The sequence below is a fragment of the Varanus komodoensis genome, unplaced genomic scaffold (assembly GCF_004798865.1).
Source record: "Varanus komodoensis strain SLA01 unplaced genomic scaffold, ASM479886v1 scaffold5, whole genome shotgun sequence".
Lineage (NCBI taxonomy): Eukaryota > Metazoa > Chordata > Lepidosauria > Squamata > Varanidae > Varanus > Varanus komodoensis.
Window position 1 is genome coordinate 47,059,375 of NW_025336087.1, and position 25,990 is coordinate 47,085,364.

Below are 25,990 nucleotides of genomic sequence, written 5' to 3' on the forward strand. Positions count from 1 at the left end.
GACAAGTGATGATGCACAGCTGAGCCGACAAGGGGGCAAGTTAGGGTTTTCGAAATTGTTTTCGGGTTATGACGCCAGAACACAGAGGAGCCGCAGTCACTTCGAACGCAGCAGGTCGAACAAGGGCGCTTCCGTCCGCCGCCAGCCGAGTTGCGACACAAGGAGGTGGAAACGTCTTAGCCAATGAGAGCAGCCGCAGGCGGCCGAACGCTCTGGCGTCACTCGCACGCACTCCTATGTTGCAGCACGAAGCCCCGCCCCTTCCGTGCCGGCAGGTTCCTTGCTTACCGAGCCGTTGCCCCTCGTGTCCTCCTGGCGGAAGTCGCGGCTTCACGCGCGCGTCCTGCCGTCGCTGCCTGCTTCGGCGCCGATCCTTTCTCGGGCTCTCGCCTCCCTCTGGTGCGCGGCGCTATGAAGCACCTGCCGTATTTCTGCCGCGGCGAGGTGGTGCGGGGCTTCGGGCGAGGCTCTAAGGAGCTGGGCATCCCCACAGGTGAGTCCGGCACCGGAGGGAGCAAGGCCGGCCGCTCTGACTTCCGCGGCTGGCGTGGGATGGGAGTGGATTAGTCAGCGAAACGGGGCTGAGCCGCTGTGCTGGGCGCTGCGTTGGAGGGTCGCGGGTGACCGTGTCCAAGTCATTCACTGGGTGACTTTGGGCCCGACTCTCTGCCTGCTCTGCTTCTCAGGGCTGTTGTACAGATAAAAAACTGAGCAGGATCATGTATGCACCTCCGGGCTCCTCGGAGGAAAGGCTAGGGATATGAATGGAAAAAATAAATGACAGAATAAATCCCCCCCCCCCAACACAGTTTGCCTCTTTCGGTCGTTTTCTCGTCTTTACCGAGGGGCAGAAAAAGTGAGAGCAACTCAAGGCGAAAGAAAGAGTTCTAGGAAGTCACATGCTCCGAGGGGATGCCTGCCCATTTTTCAGTTTCATTTGCATCTGTTTTAGGATTTTCGGGAATCTCTGGCAAGCTTGGTCAGCTAGGTAGAAATACAGTTTCGGTTTTCGTTTTTTTCTTTTCTTGTAATCGCTGCTTTTCACTTGAACTTGACAGAAGCTGGAAAAGCTTTGATTTTTCTTCATTTTAAATGGGCTTAGAACAGCCTTCACAAGAGGTACTTCATAACCTTTGGATCCTAGAATATTAGTTTATTGACTTATTTAATTAAAATGTGTCTTGATTGCTTTTCAGGAGCCCTCCAAGGCAGCATGCTACAATAAAATGCAAAATAAAATATTTATTTAAAAAAAAACCTAAGAAAACCCATTGATAGCAAAGATATTAGGGAAAGGGCAAAACAAAATAGTTTGTTTTCATGGCTTTCTTAAAAGCGTGCTCTGGTGCAGCTGGTGCAGCAACCTTTTTCCAGAGGTGTGGGGCTATTAGAGCATATGTGAATTGCAAATATGATTGAAGAACATGGACAAATGCTTATGCCACAATAAATATGCAGTCCTTTTGATGCCAGGCAAAGACATACTAGTATATCTGGGCATGGCACAGTTATTGTAGGCTGCTTTTGCAGTGTGCCTTCTAGGCTGTGAGAGCAAACTTTCTTGGGGAGAGTGCTCCATAAACATGGACTATCACAAACTGTTCCTTGACTGCCTGCCCACTTCCCTGTCTCCCAGACAAAGGTCTCTGAAGCTGACCTCAGAAGCAGGTAGGTTCATATACAGAGAAGTGGTCCTTGAGGTGTTGTGGTCCCAACAATTAAATAAGGTGTCACAGAATTCTTTTTGCATATTTACTGTAATAGCTATTTCTCTGGAAGACTTCACAAGCACTGCTCATGGTATCTTTTTGTCCTATTAGAAAGCAGGGGTATTTTCTTACATGTCAACAGAAGTACGTCAGTTTCCCATGTCAGGTCAGGTACATGAATGCAAAATCCTTGTTAGTGAGAATTAAAATATTATTCTGCATGGCACATTAGCAAATGATGCATCCCAGATCTGAAGTAATCCCTAATATGTTTAATAAAACATTTTAAATGGTGGTGACTCCTATTACTACATAGAATGGAGCAGTGAACTAGTCCACAGGAGATTTAGGAAGACTCTGATAAAAATGTTTTAATTTGTTATTTGGAGTAACTTTATGCTATTCCTTGACCTAAAGCGCTCCCATGTCTGCTTAAATATAATTCATTATACAAGACAGACTGGTTTAAATGGATTAAAACTGGTTTAAATTAAATAAGGCAGGCTGATACATATTAGTGTGTGTATGTGTGTCTGTTGCAGGGGAGCTATTTTCCTTACTGAAAACAAAGGATGATATTTGGTATCCATGCTGGTGAAGAGAACAAAATGACTTGTAGCCACATGGATAAATTTATTCTGTACAAAACAAAAATCTTAAGAGTTGTTTAAATGGCTGCATTGTGTCGCTTTTAAACATAACTTGACTTAAAACTAATCTTAACATTAAAAGATACTTATTGTAAATATGATGCAATATACAGGGATGTTTTGTATATTTGGACTTAGAAGAAATAGAATTTTTCTAGTAGCTAATAAAATTAATCATTTTGTAAATGCATGAATTGCAAAAAACAAAAATGTAAACTTGCTTCATGTAAAATGTCACTTTTCTTAGTGACTTAAGCAACTGATATAAAGGAAATTCATTTAAAATTGGGCTAGCGTTTGGAAAGTCCCTGCTGATCTTGGTATTGGCTATGCTCCATCAAACCAGGAATATATTTGCCTGAAAGGGAATTAAGGGTTGTAAATACCTTGTAAGATAAAATAATATTTGAAACAACTTTTATTAAGTCAAACCCAAATAATACTAATTTTGTTGGGCAAAAAAGCAGTTAATTATATGAGCTGAAGAAACACCACTCAAAACTTTAAACCTTCTAGGGAAACAAACTTTCTTAGGTGTTTCCTCCATCTTTATGTTGTATAAGATTTTTTTATATAGTCCATATAAGTCTCATTTATGTCTTGCAGCAAACTTTGCTGAGGAAGTGGTGGATAGTTTCCCACCTGATATCTCTACTGGCATATACTATGGATGGGCTTGTGTTGGAAATGGAGATGTGCATAAAATGGTCTTGAGTATAGGCTGGAATCCATATTACAAAAACGTCAAGAAATCTGTGGTAAGAACATTATGTATTTTATACATAACCTAATCAGTAGGAACATATTCTTATCCTTAGGAAAGTGACCTAAAAGTGTTTCTGAAGGTTTTCATGGTGATCAGGCACACAAATGTGAAACGTCATGCACCCGTTATCAGAACCAATTTGGCTGAAAGCTGTATAGAGCAACTGTGTGGAGGAAGCCCCTGTTGGTCATTGAAAGATGGCTTATAGTTGCTGTTCCACACTGTTGGTGAAAGCCTAGATTAGGGAGGTTGGGAGAAATATAAGAATGGGCAAATTTGTTGCAGCTATTGTGGAAAATTCTGAAGGGAGCAGATGGAGAAGAGTAGAAAGGCTGAAGCTTTCCATCTGTGTTGTACCAAAGTGAAATTTGTATAGCAACACAGAAGGCAATACAAAGACTTCTTACTACTGTATAATATGAAAACTTTCCAGGGATTATTTTAGCTTTCATATTTGGTCTTGAAATGCTAAACTCTAAGTGCAAGCAAACTTACATGTACTAATTTGCATGGAATTTTAATTAATTATGGTCTAATATCTTCACAGTTTGCTAATCTGAATTTACAGGAATGGTTTTATATTAGATTTTTCAGGCTTCCTAATGAAAATACTATATAGGAATTGATTAGCAAGCATAGGCTGTTTAATTTTCAGAAGATGATTTATGTATTTTAAAAATAAGAATGCATCTTTAAGCTGAACAATTTTCAGTTTTTCCCCTTATGTTACTAAATTAATGCTAAGCAGTAAACAATTTGAACAATTGTTAAATCATTTAACTCTTCTAGGAAACGCACATTATTCACACCTTCAAGGAAGACTTCTATGGAGAAATACTTAGTATAATCATTATTGGATACATAAGACCAGAAAAGGACTTTGATTCTTTAGGTAAGTCTTGAGTGCCTTTTGTAAATGCTTTCATTGGAATAAAGCTTCTTCCACAAGTAAGGTTCTAGTGATGAATGAGACCTCAAGTGTGGCTTTATATAGTTTCTGATTTTAAAGCCTGAAATTATATTATAGTCTGCACCAACTGCACACTTTCACAGACACAGCCTTTTATGCAGACTATGGCTTCTCTCAGTGTCTACATTACTTTGAGGTAAACTCTATAGAATATTACAGTAATGTACCAGATTGCTGAATATCCGTTTTCACAATACAGTAGAAATGGAATATGAAGTCATTGGCTGACATTCTGCCTTTGGCTGACAGTTTCTGTCCTTTCTTGTTTCTTCCCATACTTCCTCTTCTTCAAACTGTAGCTTATGCAAACTAGAACTGGAAGCAAAAATTTGAGTGGGTTTTTCAATTTTGGTTTTACTGATCTACAGCTATATCCCAGCATTTTTCAGTGGAACTCAAGGAAGTGTATGTTGGATTTTCCAGTGGCCTGTCTTCCAGGCACTGAACTGACTAGATCTACTTAACTTTAGCAAGGTTTTCAGACCATAATTTACTCTCTCTGGATATAATGAGAAACTGGCTTGAAAGAGGGACTGCATGAGGGCATGAATGGATAGTTCATTCACGTAATTCTGAACCAATCCTACATCTGCCCTTACATGTTGGGTTACTTCTGATACTTTTATCAATATTAGTAAAAGCCTTTTGCTTTTATCAATGTTGTACATTTTAATTAGAATTGGTCTGTGAAATGATACCTGATTTTTTTTTTCTCCTGTGGCAGATGCACTTATAGCAGCTATCCAAGGTGACATTGAAGAAGCCAAAAAAACTCTGGACTTGCCAGAACACCAGAAATTAAAAGATGACAACTTCTTTCAAACTGCTAATACTAGCAGTTTGCCTAATGGTCACTGAGTGATTATGTGTTCTTCATTTGAATTGTAACTGTTTAAATTGCACTTGATCTTTTAGCAGTTGTCATTGTTTAGAGAAAAATGTTCTGACTGAATTCCCTGTTGCTTAGCAGTTTTGTATCCTTTAGCAATATAGTAAAAAGGTAGCCAAATGAACTTTAAAATAACACTACTCATTTTTAAAAATTAACAGTTTGTTAACCAAACAAGTTAGAAACGAAGGTTTTATCATGTGCAATGCAAGATGAGCAAACTGTCTGTTACAAGGTCATGCAAGGCTGGGCAAAAGTCAAGTTTTACAGTCAAATCATATTTAAACATTTCTAATGATACTTACCTATCTTTAATGAAAATACATTTCCTGATTTTCAAATCAGACCAGCATGTCAAAGCAGCCATGCTAGAAATTTTTGTAGTGGGGGAAATCCTGTAGCAAGTAGAGGTGGTTGAGTAGTTGTTACAGTCTTAGAAAATAAAACTATTCCTGTTTTAGATGATTTTAATGAATTAAAAAGGAATGAGTTGAAATTTGGCAAGGAATGATCCTATGGCTCCTAAATAAGTGTCTGAGGGTCCACAGGAATTTTCAGATTCCCAGTGTTGATACTGGAGGCGGTTCTCTGATCTTGGAGCTGGGAGTCAGAGCTCTGCTTCCCTTCCCCGCTCCCTTGCAGTCAACACCGAAAGAACAACATCAGCTGCTGAGGTGGGAAAGTGACACCAGAGAGGGGTAAAAGGGAGTGTGGAGGTGAGGAGACTGCAGGGATTTGCAGCATACAAGGTATCAAGAAGCCACTCCATCCTCCCTTTCCTTTTGAGGCTTTCCAACCCAGGGTGAAAAAGTCTGTCTAGTGAAGTCAGTGCAGGAGTGCAGGGAGGTGAAGATAATTTCTGATGCTGTTCATGCCCTGTATTGGGTGCTTGTAAGCCCCTGAATTCAGGGACTTATGGACATACCAACAGGACTTTGGCCATAATCATTTTGGACCCATTAAAATGAGGCTGATTTCCTCTTAAGTTAATGCAGTTTTTTTTAGCTATCAGTAAAGTTTACCTTTCACATTTTCTTTTAATGTGAGGTGCAAAAGCCCTGATTTCAGTGGCATCCAGTTTTGAAATACAGATCTTTCTGAATCATATTTTGAACATGAGATAATAAAGAATATTCTGTTGAGACTTTTCCCACTAAATCCACTTGATGCAACTTTGCTGTTGAAATCTGATCTGATGAGCAGAATATTTAGTGGCAAATTGCTAACTCACTTGGAAGAAGTTCTGATGAACACACACACAGGGTTTCTTTTACTGCTGCATAATTGTGGCAGTTAGCTCTTGGTGCAACCTTTTGTTTGGGCATGAGCACTAATTACCTACAGTGCCCAAACCTGAAGTTTTATAGGGTGTAGCTTGTATTCTTGATTTGTCCTTGTGTTTCCAGCTTTTATGTTATCTGTATGGGTATATCAAGGAGGATTTTGTTATCCTGGGCAAAACTGTTTTTATGATTTTTTTTAAACCTAATTGTTATTAAATTGTGTATTTAATTATGGTTCTGTATAAACATGACTAAAAGTTCTATAATGAAACTTGATGCTGCCTGACAAAATGGAATACTGGAAGGGAGAATGCTGCGTAAAAGCCTGTTCAGTCTGAAAAGAGGGACTGATGTACAGGAATGCAATACTTTTATAGGTATAATTTGTGTGTGCAGAGTGGATTAGCTGTGGCAAGTGCTGCCATAGTTACTTTCATCCATGTTTGAGCACAAAAGTACACTCATTTGAGAACTGTGCTGTTGTCAGGCTTCATGAGTCAACTTTTGTGTGTACCGTTCATATGTAAATGTACAAATTGCAAGCATACAAAGGATTGCACAGGGACCAGGGCCTGCCACTGTGATAGTGTTTTCCCCTTATACTGTCTATGTACATTCACTATAGGAAACATATGTGTCTCATTTGAGAATGTTTCCTTTGTGCTGCTGATTTGCAAGGAACTTAAGTCCCTTCCCTCTTTATTTTATTGAAATGCCTGTATATTCAGGTGTGGGAGATGCAGTTAAGCTTAAATGCCAGATTCTGCCATTAGTAATTTTCCCCATATGTTTATTCGTTGTAGCCAAAACTCTTTGGGCAGCTCACAGCATGTTAAAGATAATATAAAACTTTTAACACCGCAATCTACCAAAAATAGGATTTGGCACATTTTAGATTGGCTTATTAGCCCACCATAATTTGAGGCTGCCCCTGAGCCCTCAAAGGTTCTTCTGTGGCAGAGAACATCTTGGATCATGCAAGCATCTGACTTGTAGCAGCAAGTTTCATGGTATTTCAGTTAGCTCCAAGGCCTAAAGTGCAAAGTAAGAATACTTAACTGATTATGGGTGGTTTATTTTTTCACAGCACATGGACTTTGGAGCTGGCAAAAGTGCTTCTGCCTCCTTCAGAGTTCACTACTGCTGCTTGAGAACCAGTTTTCCAGATCCAGAATAGAGAGATACTTCCTGCTATGCTGACCATAGGGCTGGGATAAAGGCCCCAGGCAAGCAGATTTAAGGAGGTGAAGGCTCACAAAATCTTTAAGAAATACTAGCAGTTGGAAGTAAGCGTAGTCTCTTACCAGACCCATAACATGATCAAAACTCTGCTTAGTTCTGAATGTGTTACCTACGTATGATTGCCACTTGGCTTATTTTAGAATTTTGTCTTAGAATTTTACAAATATGTGCCTTCTGATTGGGTTTACTTCATGAAACATGGATGCTACTCTAAGACTCATTACATGTATTTGGAGTATTAGTAGAATATGGTAGTGGCATTACATATATTTGGTAAATAGTAATAAAGTAAAATCCAGACATTATAGTTCATTCATCAGCCCTGACCTCCAATGAGTATGTATTGAATACTGTATCTTTATATACTTGTATTTAAATCAAATGATTCATTTTAAAACTGTCACTGTAATTTTATTATTGTTTTATTTTTTGTACTCATGCCAAAAAATAAAGTATGGAAAACATTTTGTGAGTACAGTTATGTTTTGTCTCCCTCGACTTGGGAAAACAAAATATTATCTATAGTTCATTGTTTTAATACAAGATTACATGCTTTTATAGAACTTCAAATGTGAGCAATAGTTTGCTATAAATAGCATAGCAAACAGCCATACTATGTGATACTAAGTGATACCTGCATTGAAGGGAAAAAGTGCTGATATGTCTATACGAGAAATAAACTTATTTATATTTGTAGTCCACCCATCAGCCCAAAGCCTCCCTGTTTGTATTTGGATACATTAGTTCAGCAATGGCAGTGTGTCTTTGGTGATACTTAGATACATACTTATGTATTAAAACATGTTATATTTTTAGTTATGTTAAGAACCTAAAAGCGGATTGGGCAATATGAACATGTCAGTACAGAGTGCCCCAAAGTCTCCACAACCCTGTAACAGCTGCCATGTACCATAAAAATATGCTGCCAGTGCATGCCCCATTCTTAAAAATACTGGCAAAGCCTATGACAGCAAATCTATGCAAGTGTGTGCAGGCATGCATGTGTGTTTTAAAGTTACTTCAGTTATGCAGAGATGGAGGATTTTAGTTTCCGTCTATACTCAGTTTATTGACACTACCTAGAGCGCTGCAGGAGCAAGCAGAGTATGGGCAATGCCCCAGTTCCCTGCCTCCTGCTACCCACTACCCGATGCAGGTTCCTGAACAAACAACTGCTCTGTTTTTAGTAGCATGCTGTGTATTTTCTTTCTTTAACTTCTATACTGCCCAACAGCCACGGCTCTCTGGGCTGTTTTCAGTGACCCATTAAAATCCTGCGAGGTAGCTTTGGATTTTATCACAACTCTCAAAGATGTGTATATTGCCAAGGTACGTATTTTAAGTATGCTTATCTGCAATAAAAATCAAAGCATGGAAAAGGTTCTGAAGTTTGTGTAAAAAGAAAAGATGGGGATTCCAGGCTGTTGTAGAGTCTGGGGCAGGGTCCAGGTTTAAATAGCATCTAAGGTGCTGGTGAAAACGGACTTTCTAGCTTCTTCCAACAGCAGCCCCTAGACTCAAGAGATGCTGCAGAATGGGTTGGGATGAGCTTTTGCGTGTTGGAGGAGGCACCCTATTGTCATGGTAGTGACAGGTTTTGCGAATATTAGCTAGCTAGCCAGTTTGCTGTTGTATAAAGATTTATTTGTTCACACAAAGGTCTATTGCATTAAATTGCAAATGAACAACTCTTACACTCCATAATGTGTATTTCATTTTTGCATTCCGTTCTTTTACAGTGCAATCCTATGCATAGTTATTCAGAAGGAAATCCCACGGCACGTAATGGTATTTATTCCCAGGGAACTGTCACAGAATTGCAATCTTAATTTATTTCTATTTACACAATAATAGTTTCTCTCTTTCCCATCAGAACTGTTATGTAACTATATGTTAATTCCCTTGCATTTATGTACCTTAAAAATCAGTGTTCTGTAATCAACGAAAGAATTACAAGTGCAATTATTGTAAGATTGCTGTCCATCCCCGATGAAATGTTAAAATTTGAAGCAAGTCTTAAAATACATAATTATTATGCTCCTACTGATTCAAGAGGTAGATGAAAAATAAAAATGTGGAGACTAATTTCATTCTACTGACTGTGGACATGGTAAAAAACATTATATACAAAGTGTTGTGATAATGACCTCTACATGAAATGCTCTTTAGGTTGCCTGGAAGTATGCTCCACTGAAAACGATTGAGTTACACCTGAGTAAATATGTGTAGGATTGTTCCACTGCTATAGAGCCTTGGGGGCCTTCTAGTACTTTTGGAGAGAATACTAACTTTAGCCGCCTACTAGAAAGGGAGCAAAGTACCATAACAAAATTAATTATAGTGCAAACAAAAATCACACAACAGCAAGACATGTAATTTAAGCTCACTTCAGTTGGGCTTACTATTTAAATATAAATGTGCTGCTGTTAATAGCAGGTTGCTTAAAGATTGACAAGAATTTTTGGATCGATTTGTACATGACATGAATGTTAATTACTCAGCAGCTGAGTTCATACATAACAACTATACAATGCTAAACCATATGGAGAAGAGGCAACGAGTCTCAGCCTCGCGCTCTTCCTTGCCTTATCCCAGATGTAAGGGAGAGTTCAGAATTTTTAGGCCAACCACAGTTAGTCATAACATCCAAATCCATACAAACTGCATTTAGTCTTATGTTTAGTGGAAAAAACCCAACTTCAGAACACAGTTTATAAAGTGGGCTTGTTTTCACCATCATGGTTAACATTTCCCAGTGTTAAGAATTTCAGTGTATTGCTAAACTGTGGTCAAACTAAAATGGAAGTGGAATGTCGAGTTTCCGCACAACCATGCTGAAGCAGGAAATGGAAGCATGTGAACAGGTGAACACTGTGGCTTTTCTCTATAATACTAAACTATGGCTTAGCCTTAAGTTCACATCAGGCCTTTCATTGTTTGATGACTTCTGGATGAATGAAAACAAGAGTATCAAGTGATGCTTAATTATAGCTCTTGTCTGTGATCATCTGTAACGCAACCTAGGGGCTCCAGCTACCAAGGGATAAACATACATGCCTGAATTGACCTTTTGCCATATAATACAAAATACTAAAAGCAAATGTTGGATTACCAAAAGAGAGAATCAGTGTAAGGAAGTGCTCTAAATGCCGTGCAGATTATTTAATCTACCAGTATCCGAACATTCCTAACAGCATAGGCAAAATAATGAAAGTGGTCTGAAAAATGTTTTCAGATTTCTATTATGTGTGGCTAGTATTAGCAGTTAGCTGTATGTAGTACACTGAACCTCTGCCATGAGATGTTTTATCCCTTTTTAGATAAGCAAATAGTATGTCACAAAATGTACAGTGTACTGACAAGTAGCTAGTCTCTATTAATCGGGTATGGCTCTATGCCTTTTCCTCTAGCATTTGGAAAATGGTGATGCTCTTAAACCAAAAGAAATTCAACTAAGGTATTTTGTGTAATTAAAATGCCTTATGATCCCCTATAATTGATATAATTTAGTACAGAAGAAAGCAATATATCTTAAAATAGAGTTTAAACATTTCTGAGTGGATACAGACAACCATTTACCAAGGGGTTAGCTTACTGTGCTGTGCATATAATGGTGCCCTAATTACCTTTCATTGCCAAGTGGTAAGGAAAACAATTTTACACCAGGTGCAGCTATATAGCAAAGGGTTGTGTGTATCATTCAGGTGAGACTCTGAGCTTTCACTGAGTTCATCATCATCTCCCAATAATTTACTGTGCTGGACAGCAAAGAGAAAAGGACTTATGCACTAACTAAAGGTTATCTAAAGGAGTAACTTTCATCATCATATTCCAGTTCATCTAATTCATCATCCTCTAGTAGTCCATATTTGAATTTACGATAGACTGTGCCATCTTGGCCCATATAGACTATGTCGTCGTCATCGTCGTCGTCATCATAATCTCGGTCCTTGTATTCAATCACTTGATCTTCTTGATAACTGGGGCGTTGGTAGTGGTTACTTTTGAAAGAACTGAGTGCTTTTGAGTTGTCTGCCAGTTTTTCATATCCACCTTGGTTAACTGGCTTGGGTTTGGGCCGTGATTTTCTCCAAATGAAAACAATAGCTCCAATGACGAGGATCAACAAGATGGATATGGCAACTATCAAAGCTGCAGCTTTACCTTTTCTCTCTCCTGACAAGTCAGCAATGCGTAATATACAGTAATCTGAAAAAGAAGGGTCAACAAACCTTTAACATATTAATGCATTATATTATACATAGAAATACAGGGTAAGTCTTAACTGGCTTTTCCATTCTTTATAATTTTATAATTGGGATGCATCTAAGAACTTGTCTGTTCATGTTCACAGAGATATTTATTTATTTATGTAAGATATTTGTATGCCGTCCTTTGTGAGAACCTCAGGACGGCTTACACAAATATAATTCAAAACATAATATAGGGTTGTATCCAGATTTATTCACATGTACAGTAAGTAGTCCTGTTGATACAAATTGCACTTACTAGCGTTTGGCCGTTATTAAACTGAAGGTGAGGACTGACATGACTGAAAAATGGTCATATGAAAAGCAGTCCATACTTTGCTTGGAATAGAAAAATCTTCTGGGGGGAAAGTAATAGTTTGCTCTTCTCCTTGGCTCATCCTAGTTACATACTGTATGTGCAGTAAGACTTTTCCTTATGAAATTGAGCTTCTACGTGTGTTGGTATACTCCAGAAACAAATTTACCACCTCATTTGTTGTTTGTGAGAACTGGGCCCTTGACCGGCTCATGTAAGGCTGTTATCAAGATTGTTTGCTAGCTTGATCTACAGAAAATCCCTTTGGCAGTGTTGACTCAACATAGTGTGTAGCTTGACCTGAAGGACAGGATGGTGTCTCCTCCCCAGTGGACACACAAAAGCTGGCTGAACTGGTGCTTCCTACTGCTGATGGAATAGAGTCTTCCATCACAAGTGAGGCAGCAAGCTAGAGTTTAGAGGGCCCAGAACAAGTTGTGGGGCTTTCATAGCTTTGACCTCCCACAGAGAAGAGCAGCCAGAGAACTTGTGAGGAATAGCAGAGAGGCTGCTGCCCCACACCCTGCATCTGCTGCTTCACCCTATCTAATGGTTGGTCCTGCCTTCTGGCTTTCTCATCATCCCCTGTGATACCAAACTGCAATCATGCTGCCCTCACATGCCAAATCATTTAGCTTAGAAATAAGCATATAGGGGATGTTATGTAGGGATATCTAAAAATGCTTCTGCAAGGTGGCACGCCAGGGGTCAAGGGTATTTTGTTGATTTCATTTATTTAATTTCTATACCACCCAATAGCCATAGCTCTTTAGATGGCGAACAGTAATAAATTCAATAAAACACAATATAGAACAAAACAATAATGCATCAGGAAAATACTTTTAAATGTCAAACATTTTAAACCCTATTTTTACAACTAAATGGCTAAAATTGTTCCATACTGCTAGGCCTTTAGGAAACCAGCTGGTGATAGTCTCCCACTGCCCTCACAAGTTATTTGGAACTGGGAAATGCCTCTTAAGGCCAGGTGGAGAGATTATTCTATAATTTGGGTGTTACTGCAGAAGAGGCCCTCTCCTTGTGGCTATGAGCTGAGACGCCTCTGAAGTTGACACTCAGAAGAGGGCCTCAGAAGCTGAGCATAGTGCCTGGGTACGCTGTGGTTGGATACTATACCAGTAGATACTGGGTTCTAAGCTGTGAAAAGACTTACAGGCTAAAACCAGCTCCTTCCGTTGGGCTCAGGTAGTTGTACATATAGGCTCCCAGTGCAAGTGAGCCAAAATGAGAATTATATGCTCAGTGAGTCTGGCCCCAGTGCATCTGGCTGCTGCATTTTGTACAAACATCAGCTTCCAAACTGCCTTCACAGGGAGCCCCATGTAAAGCATAAAGATGCCCTCGGGGCCAGCATGTAATAAGCCCTGAACAACCCTGGGCAGCAATAGAAGACTGGATAGCAGCACTGAGATGTTGTTTCTTAGCTGTCCTCACTGCCCGCAAATATACCTGATTAGGTATATTAGCAGGGCCTGACCACATCCACCAGGAATTTTCCTCCCTCTGTGCTCTGGCCTTCTCCTGTATTATTTCACTGCTCTTAGCTTTGGGGTTTATCAGAGCTGCACAAGCTCTACCTCTGCTTTGGAGCTATTGTGTCAACTACCTGTCATCCCTGAATGCTAGAGATCAAGCAGGAATTCGACAGCCACCAGTCATAAGGGGCGGCATAGAAATGTTATAATAATAATAATAATTAATAATAATAATAATATCAGCTGAAAAATCCACAAGGACCCTCTGGAAAGTGACCCGATCCATTGGGCTCTGGGAGAAGACTACCTTAATCAGTCCCCAAAGGATAAAAGGTTAGTCTAAATACAAGTGTGAGGTTGCATTCAAAACCTCCTCATTCCACAGTTCTCAGTTATGTGCAGCATCTGTAGTCTTTGTCTGCCTTCGTCTGGAATATGCACAACTGGAAGATTTTCAGGGATATATGAAACTCACTGCCAGCACCCAATCTTGGTTCTTTAAAAGAAGGGGGAAAAATGCTCCCTTCTCATGGTTACCATTTCCCACCACTCCCTTCTCATTGTTACCTGGCCTTGATCTGCAGTCACAACACTCTTGAGTTTGCACAAGTTCAGATTCATTGCAGCATGGCACGCAACGGTTTTCATCCAGGTAGAGCTTCATGTGCAGGTGACATTCAGTACAGTTGAGCGGACCAGGTCCCTTGCACTGCATACAAGAGTCGTGGCATTTTTTGCATATTGGCAGGTGCTCCTTGTTCTGTTTCCAGATGAAATGGACAATAGTTTATGAATCAGAGTGGCCCTGAGCCAACAGAAGTGTACACACCAGCCACAGGTGTAGCTCTGTTTAAAATGCTCAAACCCTGCTGACCACCTGTTCAGTAGGGGAAGACGGCAGATTAAATGCAGCTATGAAATTACTGAAAAGAGGAATTCAACCTTTTCTTTTAAGGGCTACATGTGTGCACCTCTGGCTTTTGGTTTAGTTAGGGAATTACATGCAGAGGCACAAAATTATTAATAAAATAAGCCTAGAAGCAAAACAACAAATTATGTAGTGCTATTTAGCAACCTTGCTCGGCAACAAAATTATATGCAATGTTTTTGCAAATGGAAATTGTATCTGTGGAACTCTGTGGCCACCCTTGTCAATAGAGGCTAAAAAGACACTGTTCATACACAGTGAGACAAAAGTATGCAAACGGAAGCAAATAATATTCTACCCTAAACTGAGTTTATACTCAAAGGATGGAGGAGGAGAAACCACAGACTAAAGCTGGGGGGAAATGATCAGGGTGTTTTAAAATGACTAGATGCCATCTCTGCTCTTGCACCATAAAGCAGGTCCTCTGTTAGTTATTTTGTATATGAGAAGTAGCAAGACAGTACTAGAACTCAACCTCTAGGTCTCTCAATGAAATGTTTCAGAACCGGTGATTTAGTGAAACCATTCCAATAAAGTAGAGAATGTGTCACTTTTCCTTTCTGCCTGTGTAGGTAGTACCTCTGAGATTTTGTATTCTCCAATGAAGCATTCCGAATTGCAGCTTCCAGCAACCAAACGATAACTCCACACACAAGACGTACAGCCAAATGGTCCTTCCCCTTAAAATCAACACATAAAGTCAGTTTTAAAAATAATTAAGAGAAAATGATCTGGCTTGTGGTGCTATTTCTCTGGTTGGTAAACTTCAGACTTTGCAGACCAGGAACCTGCTTTGCCCAAATATATATCTGGAGGTGCCTTTCTTAAAGGTGCTGCTGTTGAAATTCACCTTTGGTTAGGCAGTGGCCAAGTAGCAGGTCCCGATCTGTGGTGGACTTCCAGTTGTAAAGTAAGTGGCATTGATTGACATGCCTATTATGAATGTGCTGCAACTAAACAGCTGTGGGACATTTTTTGGTAATTATAGTGCATATTATGAATGTGCTGCAACTAAACAGCTGTGGGACATTTTTTGGTAATTATAGTGCATTTGGTAAAGATTTTCCATATTGCTAAAAATGGTAAAAACTAGAATGCAATTAATAAATGCACAAATGACTATTAAGGATGACCAGCTAACTGGGGATTTCCATTTCATGATCCATCTCATTTTTTCTGTAGAGACAAAATGAAATATGCACTCAAGTCAATAAAATTAATTTCAAAGGAAATTTAATATAGGTGATATATTATTATAGAAAGGACAAATTCTAAATTCTTTAAGAAGATGGACCCAATATCCCCTTCCTAAGTAATCTTCAGGCCCCCCAGTAACGTGTCTGCACTGGACAAGTGTTGGGGGAGGATCAGGGCTCTGGGAGCAGGGTTTTAGAGGTACTTCAGGGACTGACAGGACTCCTACAGAGAGGGGCCAGGTATCAGGGAGGATGGAAGGAAGGAGGAGGCTGAGAACTCCAAGGAAAGGAAGCAGTGGGAAGGAGTTGAGGTGCATGTACACCAATGCTAGGAGCATGGGTAATAAGCAGGAAGAGCTTGAAGCTCTCCTGGGAATAGGAGGGTATGATCTGGTGGGAATCACAGAAACCTGGGGGGATGAAAGGCAAGTCTAGAATGTGAACATAGAAGGGTATCACCTCTTTAGAAAGGACAGGAAGGGAAAGAGAGGTGGGGGTGTGGCTTTATACGTCAGGGAAGGGATAGGATGCAGTGAGATAGAATGCAGCACAGATGGGGATTCGGTAGAGGCGATCTGGGTGAAACTTAGGGGTTTTGACAGGGAAAGAGACCTGACAGTGGGGGTATGTTATTGCCCTCCAGGTCAACTTGAGACCCTGGATGATGTCCTGACAGACCAAATTCTAAGGATATCTCGGGGGAGAGACACAGTAACTATGGGAGATTTCAATCTCCCGGATATTACTTGAGAGACTCACTCGGCAGTGACAGCCAGGTTACATCGCTTCCTAGAAGCTATAGAGGGAGGGTTTTTCACACAGAGGGTCCGAGAGGCGACGAGAGGGGGAAACATCCTTGACTTGGTCTTGACCAATAGGGAGGAGCTGATAGATGAAGTACAGATTAGGGGAGCTCTGGATGCGAGTGATCACTCCATCTTTTGCTTTGAGATCAGGGGACTGGGGACATGCAGCAGGTTGAGCACTAGAAGCTGGGACTTCAAGAGGGCGTTCAATGTGGATAAGTGCAAGGTCTTGCACTTGGGGCATAGGAATAGGTGTCATAAGTACAGGTTAGGTGACAAGTGGCTGGAGAGCAGCACTTGTGAAAGGGACCTCGGGGTACTGGTTGACTGCAGGCTAAACATGAGTCAGCAGTGTGATGCGGTGGTCAAGAGGGCGAACGCCACCCTTGGTTGCATAGCCAGAAGTGTGGCTTCTAGATCAAGAGACGTATTACTACCACTCTACATGACTCTGGTGCGCCCGCAATTGGAGTATTGTGTTCAGTTTTGGGCCACCCATTACAGAAAGAATATAGCCAGGTTGGAGTCAGTGCAGCGTAGGGGCACAAGGTTGGTGGCCGGTTTGCAGGGGATGCCGTATGAGGCGAGACTGAGGGAACTGGGTCTCTTCAGCCTGGAGAAGAGGAGACTCAGAGGGGATATGTTGGCGACATACAGGTATGTGAGGGGATGTCACATGGAGATGGGTAGTGACCTGTTCTCCCCTGCAGAGGAAGGCAGGACGCGCTCCAACGGAGCAAAGCTCAGGGAGCCAAGGTTCCATTTGGATGCCAGGAAGCACTTCCTGACAGTTAGGACCCCGAGGGTGTGGAATGGGCTTCCACGAGAGGTCGTTGAGGCCCCATCGGTGCGGGTGTTCAAAGATAGGCTGGACATGCACATGGTGGGCATGTCGTGAGCGGAGCCGGCTGGTGCCAGAGGTCAGACTAGATGGCCTGGGAGATCCCTTCTGACTCGCTCTGTTTCTATGTTTCTAATCTTTCATATGAATCTGGCTTATACTGAATTAGACCATTCATCTTGTGAAGGAACAGAACTGCCTTTCATTTCTGGGCTTAGTTTGCTTTTTATTACTGGTTTAACCCTTTTTGTTTGTTTGCCTTTGATACATTCTGGTCAGTCCCAGCCAAAAGGTCAATACTTTAGATTGAGATAAAAATGATTGGAAACAAGCTTGTCAGCTCTGCAAGTAAGAAGCCTGCATAAGGTTCATGGCAGTAGAGTGGCTGCAAAGGGAGAGATCACAGGTTGGATCTCACATGGTGATATCAAAAGCACGGGCTACAACTTGATGAGCAGGACTCTGTCCATCCCCATTCCTTCCCTGGACAGCCCATCGCCAGCTTCCCCCCACATCTGCTCTGGGAAGCAACACAACGCTGTACTCATCCCACAGAAGTGGGTGAGTAAACAAGAACCTGCCCTTCTAACTGGATGGAGATGGGAAAGTACTGTGTTAAGATGCAGAAGCCTGAGACAGGCAGAAATTCAGAAAGAAGTGGAGATGTGGGACTGTCTGGGTGTGGCGAGGCAGGAGAATGAGGGCAAAACTGTTCTATCACAGGTTTTCCTTCACCTGGTGGGATGGTATGATTGGATGCCAACCCACTGATTTGTTAATAAGTTTTTTTTTCTTTAGTTTGATTAGTTCAGCCATGTTACAAAGGCCTATGGTGGGTTACCTGCAGTGATTAAGTCGTGTTTGTAAGGAAGTATTATATTGGCTAGGGAGGTGGTGGTGAAGCTACGGCATGCATGCCACAGCGGGTACGCAGAACCCTCACTGTCGGCACGGGAGCCAGGTCGCCCCAGCATCGCCCCAGCAGCTGACCATTGGATAGCAGTGCACACAGGGGCCATGCGCATGCTCGGAAAGGAGTAGTGGCGCCAGGCGATGATGTCACGAGCCGCGACTCATTAGCCACGATTCGTCCGATCTTTCGCATGGCCGGTCAGTGCACTGCCAAGGAAATATATATATTTGTTTGGACTGGCTGTGAGTTGTTTGTTCTAAATTAAAACCTCAATTTTCAGGTTTTATTGTAGTGTTGATACTTTGTGATAAATAAGTGGGTTTCGGGTTGCAGTTTGGGAACTCGGTCTCTGGAGGTTCATTAACACTGGGTTAGGGGAAGAAAAACGAGGTGTCCTGGAATGATTTTGATTGGTGGAAAGTGTTTAGAATGGGCAGAAATGTTGAGCTGTGCAGAAAAGCTAATAAAAATCGCACTCTTTTCAATGAAAGTTTTTCCCTTTATTAGGGTTAGAGTGTGCAAAAGGGTAGGGTTAGGGTTATTAAAACGAGGTATCCAGGCCAGGTTCTGATGATTGGCATGTGCTCAGAATGGGCAGAAATGATGAGTTGTGCAGAAATGATGAGTTGTGCAGAAAAAGCTACTCAAGGAAGGCCCTTTCTGAATCGCATTATTTTCAATGGTATTATACCTGTACATTAGGGTTGGGGGTGTGCACCAGGGTAGGGTTGGGGTTAGAAAAACAAGGTTTCTGGCAGGGTTTTGATTGTTGGAATGGGTTTAGAATGGGCAGAAATGTGGAGCTGTGCAGAAAAAGCTACTCAAGCAAGGCCCTTTCTAAATTGCATTATTTTCAATTGAACTTTACCCCTATATTAGGTTCAGGGGAGTGCACCAGTATAGGGTTAGGGTTTGAAAAATGAGGTGTCCTGGCAGGGTTTTGATGGTTGGAATGAGTTCAGAATGGGCATAAATATTAAGCTGTGCAGAAAAAGCTTCTCAGGGAAGGTGTTTTCAAAATCACCCTCTTTTCAGTGGAACAGTACCCCTATATTAGTGTCAGGGGAGTGCACCAGTGTAGGGTTGGGGTTAGAAAAACAAGGTTTCTGGCATGATTTTGATGGTTGGAATGGGTTTTGAATGGGCAGAAATGTGGAGCTGTGCAGAAAAAGCTACTCAAGGAAGACTTTTTTAAAATCGCACTCTTTTCAATGGAAATTTACCCTCCTATTATGTTTAGCGGTGTACACCAGGGTAGGGTTTGGGTTAGAAAAACGAGGTGTCCTTGCATGGTTTTGATGATTGGAATGTTGCTAGAATGGGCAGAAATGTTGAGTTGTGCAAAAAAAAAAAAAAAGTTAATTCAGGAAGGCTTTTTCAAAATTGCCCTTTCTAATGGCATTTTACCCCTTTATTATGTTAGGGGTGTGCACCAGGGTAGGGTCAGGCCAGTGGTGGTGAACCTATGGTATGCGTGCCACAGCTAGTATGCAGAGCCCTCTTTGTTGGCACGCAAGCCAAGTTGCCGCAGCATCGTCCAGCACCTGAGAATTGCATACGAGTACACATAAGGCCATGTGTATTCTCTGAAAGTTGTAGTGGTGCCAGGCGATAATGTCATGAGCCGTGACTTGTTCACGCTTTCGCATGGCCGGTCAGTGCGCTGCCAAGGATACATATATATATTTGCTTGGACAGGCTGTGAGTTGTTTTTTTTCTAAACTAAACATTTGATTGCTACTTTAACAGCATAACCTTACACATGCTTCAGCAAAATTAAATTCCGCTTACTTAAATTGAACTTTCTCCAATAATGCCTGTACATGCTTGCAGTCTAAGTATGATAATAGTAGTGGTGGAGGAAAATGAAACTTGAGGGTGTTGACAGATGATAGAAAGTTGCTGTGGAAATTATTGCCATGGAATCCTGTAATTATTTGGGGAAGAATTAAACCAAAGTCTAACCCCAGCCAAAGTTCAACACTCCCACAAGGGTCTGAAAGTAGACATTTTCCTAAGCCAATAACTCTTTCCTGTTTTCTGGATTATTTGAACATTAGAGAACATGATTGTTGGGTAACCTTTTCTGCAACAAATAGTAGAAAAACAGATGAAGCGTTACAGTGTTGTGAAAGAAAAAGTTCAGTTATGAGTGGACTTGAAGAATATAGGCTGGGTTGGGGCAGATTCAACTTTTGCAAGCAAGGATACTAGAATACTACAGCTGTATTCACAAAACATTAGTTGGACAAAAAGAGAAACTCTTTGCATAAGCAGAAACGTTTAGTGTCTTCTCTTACCATTGCAAGAATGGCAGGTTGGGTGGCACCTTTCACAGGTGTATTGATCATCGTCTGCATAGTAATATTCCGGGCAAGAGAGCTGACACTCATGTGTGGAGTGCAGCAGGAAGAAATCTGTATCACAGGACAGGCAGTCTGTGGATTCAGGCCCCAGGCACTCCTTACAGCTTTTGTGACATCTCTCACAAGTGCCAGATACATTGTTTGCATAGTACCTGAAACATACAAAAAGGCAAAGATTTGGAAACACATTGTAAGGAAAGGATCATTTCTCTTGGATCATTTTGTATTTTGCCAATCTGTACCACTGAACATTGTTTGTGCCTTTGCAATAGGATATGCAAAATGAATGGAAGGGAAAACTTGTGAGTAGGGCTGGCCCAAGCCGTTTTGCTGCCAGAGTTGTAGGGCAAGATGGTGCACAACTCTATTCCATATACAGAAAAGGACCAGGTTGGCAGCTTTAATACTGGCCAATGGATGGCTGTCCCAAGGCTTCACCATCCTCCATCATCTACTGTCTGAGCTCGGTGCCTCGGTTTGTGTAATGGTGGAGGCCAGCCTAGCTTGTGAAAGAGAAAAGAGGAATGTATGTTTAGTATTATTGCCCAGGCACATCTATCACCTGGCGAAGAAGGTTCAGGAATGCAATTTCCCTTTTTTTGCCAACTAATGCATTTGCAGTTACATTGCAGCCACTAATACATTCATAAGCTAAATGTTTCTCCAAGAGGAGCTGCAATATCTGATAATATGATCTGAATATTATTTTTTCCTTTCTGCTTGGTTGCCAGGTATTACCTATTTCATCTCGAACATTCCAGAGTACACCTGGGGTGTATCTCTTGATTCCAGAAGGTGCTATATTACAGTTTATCAAAACTTCTATCTGGCAGAGCTTTTTACCGTGAAAGGCTAATGTCTTACCCAGTTGAGCAGGTCTGTACACATTCATTTTCTTGCTTATACCAGCTTGGTGGACAGGAGAGGCATTGTGTGCTGTGCTTCCCACTGCATGTTTCACAAGTCCTGTGGCAAGTGTAGCACTGGTCTTTGTCCAGATAATATCCCCTGGGACAGTCTCTGACACAGGTGGCATCTGTGGAGAGAACAGCACCAGAGAAGGTACATGCAGTTTTCTTTTCCCCCATCGGATGCTGGAAAAAAGTCCCATTTAATTAACTTCCAACTGTTTTCCATTTTCATTTGTGATTAACAATTTTGGATTAAGTACCAAATTTTGGATTAAGTATCTGTCAGTGGGTAATAGGGGTCATTTGGTTGATTTCCCAGGTGCTATTACATGAGCGATGGTAACTAGATGGTAACTAGATAGGACCAGGAACAGTAATAATGGAGATAACTTTGCTGCCAGTTCTCTGGACAAAACTCTGGTAGTAAGTCTCCTTAAGTAGAAAGTTTGAGACTCATACTCTGATCCAGAGAGCCTACATGGGCTTCCACAGCTTCCTCGTTTGGTACAACTTGTTCCAGCTTGCATTTCAGTGATTTGACAAAATGACACCCTCACAGAAGAGCGACACTGGACCGGGCTGGGTACCTATTTATTTATTTATTATTTATTTATTAAAACATTTTTATGCCGCCCCATTCGCCGAAGCCTCAGGGCAGCTTACAACAATAAATTAAAAATAATTATAATATGAGATTACAATAAATATAAACATTAAAATTAAAAATACAAAAATACAATATAAAATAAGCCGCCCTGGCCAGATAAAATCCAGTAATACTAACAGTTAAAATACCGCTTAAATAAAAAGGTCTTTGCCTGGCGCCGAAAAACAAATAACGACGGTGCCAGGCGGACGTCTCTGGGGAGCGCATTCCATAACTTAGGCGCCACCGCAGAGAAAGCCCTCCTCCGAGTACCCACCCTCCTAATTTCTTTCACGGAGGGTTCCCGGAGAAGGGCCTCTCCCGCTGATCTCAGGGGGTGGCCGGGCATATATGGATGTAAGCGCTCCTTCAGGTAACCAGGACCCAAGCCTACATACATTAAACTAAGAAGAAAGAAGCCTGAAGACAGAAACACTTACTGAGAAGATGCCAGTTTGCATGGCAGCTGAGACATTGATCTTCAGCAGGGCCCCTGCATTCCAAACACTTCCAGTGGCAAGCCATGCATCTTTTGGTTTGTCCATCATAATACTGTGTCTGGGAGCAGGACTCGGGCATCACACAGTGGCCAGAATCAGAAATCAGCAGGCCTTCTCCACAGGAAAGGCAGGAAGTAGAAGATGAACAAGTTTGGCATGTCCTGGAACAGTCTGAAATGTGACCAACAAACATTTGAGCAATTAATTTCCTCTGCCCCACGGGCTCTTTTTAGCCTTAGCTTATTGAAAAACTGAACAACTGGTCAAGGGTTAGAAAAATTATGGACAATCAGTTTCATCTGCATTCTCCCTAACCAAGAGATTTCTGTTATGTGATAGCTTAATTGCTAATCTTATAATTATGAAAGACATTTGTTAATGACCTGAACTCTGAGTTTGGCTTGCTGAAGAATTCTGTAGAATTCAAAAACATGCATAGTATTTTCTAAATAGAAGCAGATCTGATCAATTATATAATTTTAAAGATTTTAAAGATTTCACTCTTTGGTTATAACTTGTTAAAAATATTCTGTAGCAGGACTACACTTTACATTTGTCTGAATCCTGAATAAAATAACTCCCTAAAACCCTATACTCATCTTATGAAAAAGTGCAGGTTTCTTGCCAAGAATGAAGCATACTATTTTCACACAAGAAGAATGGAAAGAAATCTCCAAATATGAATCTCCATTCACAAAAACTGCTGCACCCATCTTTCCAAAATTTTGCAGGTTTTTTAGGGATAAGCAAGTGTTGTAAGCCATTTTCATACAGATTAGCAACAAAGAATATAGAGAAAATAAGTGATCTCCTTTTTTAAAACCCTGCACTATAAGGTGCTTTTGTTCAAAATTCATTTGAAACTTGATAGGTCTGCAAATTTCACCCAATTCTGCCCAAAATAAAAAAACGTTATTGGCAGTTCACTTAAAAAAAATCAAAATTTAAAGGCACCTAGCACAAGACGATCTGATGTGGTTTTTTTTTCAGAATTAAAAGTAGATACATAGTTTATCACACATTCACACATAAGGAGATTTTGAGATAATAGAAGTATAAGACATATTAATATTTATTTTAAGAATGTATTTATCACCATTATATCTTGCTCTCTCTCCTTCTTTCTACACACACACACACACACACACACACACACACACACACACACAGATATTCAGGAAAGATCAGCAATAAACTAATACAATATAGAGTAATATACTGAATCAAACAACAGTGAAATAAAAGAAAATGGCAGATAAAGGCAGCACAAAACAGTAGAGATAAGGCTGAGAGGTAAAAGACCTAGGAAAATAAAAAGGTCTTCACCTGGCACTGAAAAGAGAGGACAGTAGACAGCAGGAAAACTTATCTAGGGAGAACATTCTAGAAGCAGAGAACCATCTCTAAGATGGTGATGGCCTCTAGAATGGCTGGTTCATAAAGGAATGAAATGTTGTGGTTTAGGAAACATCTTTCTCTGTGGATGATTAATCTTTCTGCATAGCTGTCTCTGGAACAACTCAGGAATGCTCCATTCCCTCTGACCCTAAATAGATGGATTAAAGTAAGACAAGGCCAAAGCAGTGAGTAAAGTGGCCATTTGTGTATCAGCCAGAAAAAAAAGAAGACACCGATTTGAAAAAATGCACATGTGCGGAAGCAAATTTGGAGGTAATACTATAAGGTAAACAGAACTAAAATGCATCACACCATCATGCAGAACGCAGTAGGTAACTGGCAGACCTACTTAGTCTGCTGTCCAAGAGCAGCTTCAAAGGCCCCTCCCTGTGTCCCATTCATAAGGTTATTTATCTTTGAACCAGATTAGATCAGGACTGTCCTTCAAACACAGAACTGTCCTGTGTAAAGGATGTCACATGTCCACCCTATCAGTCAATCAATCAGAATGATACACATGTCTGATGTGCCCAAGGTGTGGCTCATTAGTGTGTTCTGGCAGTGAATTACTGATCCCACGAACCTTTGGGCGATGCATATTTTTCATATACTGAAAAATAAATAAATACCTGTACATGCTTTCTTTGCATCTTCATAAGTGCCATCTGGGCATTCTTCAAGGCATTTGCCATTGTACAGAACGTAGGAATCCTCAGCACACTCTGTGCAGTCATCAGATTCCCGCCCGTCACATTTTCCGCAGGTTTCATGGCAGCGAAAACAGTGGCTGGTGTCAGCGAAGAAGCCAGAGGGACAAGTATGGAGACACTGTCCGTTGTGCAGGTAGAACGGTGGCAGACACACTTTCAAGAAATAATAAAAATTCTTTTAATAACACACATTTAATAAAGTTTGAAAGAAAGAAAGAGAGCGAGTTAGAGAGAGAGAGAGAGAGAGAGAGCAGTCTGTATCAGGATATACAAAAGAGCATGGTGCTTTCTCTCACATACTGTGACACTCTCCCCTTTATTATCATATTATCTGGAAGTCTCCTTGTGAAACTTTAATGGAAATAATTACTGCAGGTCTCGGCAAGAGCTCTGCTCTTCCTGCTGCTTGCTGCTCTGTCTTGGCAAAGTGCACTGTGCCGGAGGATCACACCGTAAGGATGAGTCCTCTGTTCCGCTGCTTCTTATGGGTGATGGCGCAGCCTGCCACCACAGAGGAAATGGGCACAGTAATAGAGCTCTCTCCTTCCTGGTATCCTGGGCTCCTGAGGAGTTGGGCCACAGGCACCCATCTCGCATCTTGGTGACTAAGCTGGTAGCACAGAACAGGAAATGTGGAGCAGCAGAGAGAGTAGAGCTGATCCAGCACAGGGACCCTTTCCAGATGACGCATCTCGGTTGAATAAGTGCATGTGGGGATGAGCAATGAGGGGCAACAGTGAGATTGTGGGAGCCATCCTGGCCCATCAAAGGAATGAACAGTAGACCTAGTCAACTATGTGCACAAAAACTATGGCCCGGCTTCCTATTTTCCTTCCGTTAAAAGAACACCATCACTTGCTTCGATGCAATTTTTTCTCAGGAATATACACAGAATGGTGCCATGCCAGAATGTGCTTTCTCAGCAGCCCTGTGAGCTCCCTGCTAATTCATTCTTGGGGTTACAAGACTGTCTACTTACACAGTCTATTAAGTCTTTAGGGTATACTGATATTCAGACTGCAGTCCAAGTCCTTGAATAAGATACCACTAAGCTGTTTTAACATGGTATTTTCATGGCCTAATTACTGAAAAAGCGCTGGTTAGAAATGACTTCCTGATAAGTATTTAGAACAATAGATTTTGATCATTAGATTCTGACTGGATGAAGCCCATTGACTGATGTGAACCAAAACTTATCTTAAAT

At 41.1% G+C, this 25,990-nt stretch overlaps 2 protein-coding genes across 2 annotated transcripts in view; one reads left to right on the top strand and one right to left on the bottom strand.

Annotated features, from left to right (window-relative positions):
* The first annotated feature begins 259 nt into the window (after positions 1–259).
* RFK (riboflavin kinase) lies at positions 260–7,973 on the top strand. The gene is made up of 4 exons (XM_044446632.1): positions 260–493; positions 2,966–3,117; positions 3,915–4,017; positions 4,820–7,973. Exons 1-4 carry the CDS (start codon positions 412–414, stop codon positions 4,951–4,953), a joined length of 471 nt encoding a protein of 156 aa, XP_044302567.1. The 5' UTR covers positions 260–411; the 3' UTR covers positions 4,954–7,973.
* A 2,892-nt stretch (positions 7,974–10,865) lies between these two features.
* Positions 10,866–25,990, bottom strand: part of PCSK5 (proprotein convertase subtilisin/kexin type 5) — a 250,488-nt gene continuing 235,363 nt past the window's right edge. The window contains exons 31-37 of the mRNA XM_044445944.1: positions 24,706–24,939; positions 22,619–22,849; positions 21,486–21,657; positions 20,556–20,773; positions 15,079–15,179; positions 14,139–14,331; positions 10,866–11,718 (exon numbers count right to left, since the gene is read on the bottom strand). Coding sequence (XP_044301879.1) covers positions 11,309–11,718; positions 14,139–14,331; positions 15,079–15,179; positions 20,556–20,773; positions 21,486–21,657; positions 22,619–22,849; positions 24,706–24,939 — 1,559 coding nt within the window. The 3' untranslated portion in view covers positions 10,866–11,308. The remainder of the gene's footprint in view (positions 11,719–14,138; positions 14,332–15,078; positions 15,180–20,555; positions 20,774–21,485; positions 21,658–22,618; positions 22,850–24,705; positions 24,940–25,990) is intronic.

Coding starts and splice junctions, on each gene's coding strand:
- RFK (XM_044446632.1), top strand. CDS start 412: ATGAAGCACCTGCCGTATTTCTGCCGCGGCGAGGTGGTGCGGGGCTTC. Junction 3,118..3,914: donor AAAACGTCAAGAAATCTGTG/GTAAGAACATTA, acceptor TAACTCTTCTAG/GAAACGCACATTATTCACAC. Junction 4,018..4,819: donor AAAGGACTTTGATTCTTTAG/GTAAGTCTTGAG, acceptor CTCCTGTGGCAG/ATGCACTTATAGCAGCTATC.